The sequence below is a fragment of the Corvus hawaiiensis genome, chromosome Z, assembly GCF_020740725.1.
Source record: "Corvus hawaiiensis isolate bCorHaw1 chromosome Z, bCorHaw1.pri.cur, whole genome shotgun sequence".
NCBI lineage: Eukaryota > Metazoa > Chordata > Aves > Passeriformes > Corvidae > Corvus > Corvus hawaiiensis.
The window spans coordinates 31,309,898-31,313,418 of NC_063255.1; the positions used below are offsets into that span (position 1 = coordinate 31,309,898).

At 41.3% G+C, this 3,521-nt stretch overlaps 1 protein-coding gene across 1 annotated transcript in view; it reads left to right on the plus strand.

The window, feature by feature from the left end:
* The first annotated feature begins 200 nt into the window (after nucleotides 1-200).
* LOC125319981 (neuronal acetylcholine receptor subunit alpha-7-like) overlaps nucleotides 201-3,521 on the plus strand; it is a 58,063-nt gene continuing 54,742 nt past the window's right edge. The window contains exon 1 of the mRNA XM_048291848.1: nucleotides 201-691. Within this exon, the coding sequence (XP_048147805.1) occupies nucleotides 613-691 (79 nt within the window). The 5' untranslated portion in view covers nucleotides 201-612. The remainder of the gene's footprint in view (nucleotides 692-3,521) is intronic.

The following is a 3,521-nucleotide window of genomic DNA, read 5'->3' on the forward strand; positions in this document are numbered from 1 at the left end:
GGGGTACATCAAAAACAGGAGATTGGCTATGTTCATCTGTTCAAACTTTTGCACTATTGAATCTCCCCTGCCACCTCTGCTGGGAGAAAAGGCAGGTGTGTGCCACAGGTGCTTGCTGCAAGTTGCCCTGGCAGCTGGGAGAGAGCAGAGGGGAACACAAATTCATTTCGCCTGGAAACAGCTCTAGAGGCACTCGAGTGCAAGCACTGGAAACACTGCAGCCGTGCTGTCTCGAGTTAGGTACAATATGTGGAGATGTGGAAAGCATCTCGGAGGCAGCACACTCCCCCTTCTCGCAGTACACAGACAGCTGTGTGCGAGGATCACTTGCATTTGCTCCTGACCAAGGAAAGGCTTAGTGTGTCTAGCAATGTGAGTCCAAAGGAATGTAACCTGTTCCTTTGTGTTAGGATTTACTGACCAAGCACTGAGCTGATTTGGTTCCTGGGGACTGGAGAAGCACATGAGCAAATGCACTTCTCTCCCCTGGTGGGAAGCTGGTTTGATGCCTTATTACCGTAATTGCCAAATCTGTCAGTCATTGCAGGCTGTCTCCAAGACTTCATCCTCTTTCACCCTCTGCTCAGGAAGGAGAGCCAGCTTATTTTGACAATGCTCACAGAAAAGTGCTTGGCATTTGTTTATTCTGCACTGTATCTCTGGTCATCCTTGTTCCTCTCACTATTTAAAGGTAAGCTCATCTGTGTTTGTTCAAGGCTTTGCTTTTTTTGCTGTGGTTTGGTTTTTTTGTTGCTGTTGTTTTGTTTGGTTGGGTTTTTTTCCTAAATGCTAGTTACATCCTACCCCAACTCTTATTTTCGGAAAGACTTGTGTCTGCTTCTATTTTGAACTTCATTAGAGTCCCGTGCTGGTTTAACTGACTTTTGTAATCAGTTAAGTTTGTGGATCTTACAGTGCTGGGCACATTTTTTTAAGAAGGAAGAGGTGTGTAGGTTTGTTTTTGTGGTTTTATTTTTCAATTAAAAGTGGTTAATTTTAACTTCCAGAAATTAATTGAAATGGCTATGTTTCAAAAGAAATATGTTCTCGCTTTCTTTAAAAATTTAACCTTCCCATGGCTTTTTCAGAACAGGAAATTATAACTTCAGGCTGGTCAGAATGACTTTGAGAACTCTGTGGGTGTGTGGGTGAAATGGTGTTCTACACAGAAAAATGAACAGAAGGAAATTCGTAACTGTTTACTTTCTGTGCATCATTTAGGAGAATTAAATGTGTATAAATACATAAATTTACTATTTCTGGTTTGTTTTTATTAAACATACTCTTCGTGTGCTTAATAAGAAACAGTCCAGGCAGAGAGGGATATATAAGTTGGAAACATCTAATAAAAATAGTAATGGGCTTCTGTAATCTAAGGTGTCACCCTGACCGAGCTGTCTTCTGAAGTTTCAGCATGGTGCAAACAAAAATAGGAGCTGTGTGATTATTTCAAAACATGCAGAATTGCAAGCCCGGTAATAAAGTGGTTTTAAGTGAGAATGTTGAAATAGCCACAGTCCTGAAAGATTCAGTGTTCTACACAAAATGTGCTTTTATGGCTCCCTTTCGGCTGAAACATACATGCCTACAGCAACCAAAAATTCTAAAACTGAGTATTCCAAGTGTGAAGGACCATGTCTTGTTTCTCATGGTTTATGTATAACGCAAGACTGTTTTTAAAGCAGAGGAAGTGGTCCACCTATTTCAGAAGTGCAGGGGCACAGAAGACTTGGGTATATGTGATGTTGCACTGGACTATTCATGCCACATAGATAATTCCTCATTAATTCATCTGAAACTGGAAAACATCTGGACATTTCATATCCACATTTCATCTGCCTCATGTAGCAATGGTACTGCAGAAAAATGTTTCCCCACCTTGCTAAATTAAGAACCTTGCTATCTTCAAGACATTTCTGTGCTACTTTAGGAGCTGAACTAACAGGCAGGTTATAGCATCCAGTTATAAGATAAGTAATTTTGTGGACATTCCCATTTTGAGAAGTTGTGTGTCATGTAAATCCTGCCTTTTAAATAATGAGTAATCACTAATTCATCAGGGGGGATGCTTAGTTTCTCTCAGCAGCACATGAAGACAAACTGCTTTTATAAATAATTCAGAGGCTTTTTTTGTTAGGTGCTTTTACCAAGCTTACACTTTTATATGCAACATGCACTTTTGCAGACAACTACCAAAGCAGAATAAAATGAATTTCTGATAAAGTTGGTCTGTAACTGACCTCTGATTTACGGATTTTTTTTAACTTTAAAAAAAAAGGGGGAAAAAATGCCCAGAAAGACCTGGGAATTGACCAGCTGGGGCAGAAGAGAAAAAAGTCAAGATGATCTTAGCATGTTATCAGTAGCAGAGTTTTTTAGTCAAGATGATCTTAGCATGTTATCAGTAGCAGAGTTTTTTAACAGTAGCTCCAGATGAACTTCCCCTGGATACCTTATTCACCGACATGGAAGTCACAGCAAATTCAGATCATAACTAACGTCACTCTTGCATAGTGCTGAGTTGTTTCAATATTGTTTATAACAGTTTATCAAGTACTGAAAACTCCTGTAGGGCTGCTTAACAGGAAAGTTGTGACAAAAACTAGGTAAAAACCAAACAAAACAACACATGAAGAGCTCAGGTTTTTTTCCAGTACTTTCCTCAACTGTCTGCTTCAACCTGACTCTACTTGGAATAATTCTAGGAGCCCCAGTAGTCATGTCATTTAAGCTAGGTCATTGCAGCCCTCCTTCTTGAACAACTGGTGATGCACTTTTTGGACATGGGCATTAGGAAAATCAAGAAACTGGTTTTAAACCTTCCTAGATCCCAGATGAAATCTCTCAGGATCAGACATCCCTTCCAGGTTGGGGACAATCCTTGAAGGAGCACCCAGAATGTAGAAGGACCCAGTGAGTTTCAGCAGCTACCTAACAACCTTGGGTGGAGGGACTTGAAAACCCTGGTTCAGGGAGTGATTGGAAAGGAGGGATCAGACCCATTTCTTCTCCCTTTTTTTGAGTGTGGTGCAGTCTGAGAGATAAAGTGCAGACAGCCCTGCAAGGACGTTCTGAGAAACATGTTGCAGTGACCACAAAGGCACGTAGCCTCTCTGAGGAGTTACTTTCAGCTCAGGGCACAGGCATCTACAGGGTTTGAATAGCTAGGGAAGTTAAACACACACCTGGCTAGTCTCCAGTCAAACCATGTATTCCAATTTCTGTGCCGTTATATCCTTTTTTATTTCTCAAGTGAGACCATTACAGTGCCCGCATGCCACACAGAGCAGAGTCAGACCTCTCTGTTTCTTTGCTCTGTACAGACTGCCATCAGGGTCATATCTGGCCATATGGCTTTGAAAAGCCCAACAAAGCCAAAGGCAAACTGAGGACAGCGACCTTCTTCTTCAGTCTGGTGGGAATATAAGTGCTCAGCTGTATGAGATAAATCCTGTGGCAGGGGATGCTGCAAGTGAGCTAACCAGCTCAAAGATGTAAATGATGAAGTAATTCAGCCTGAC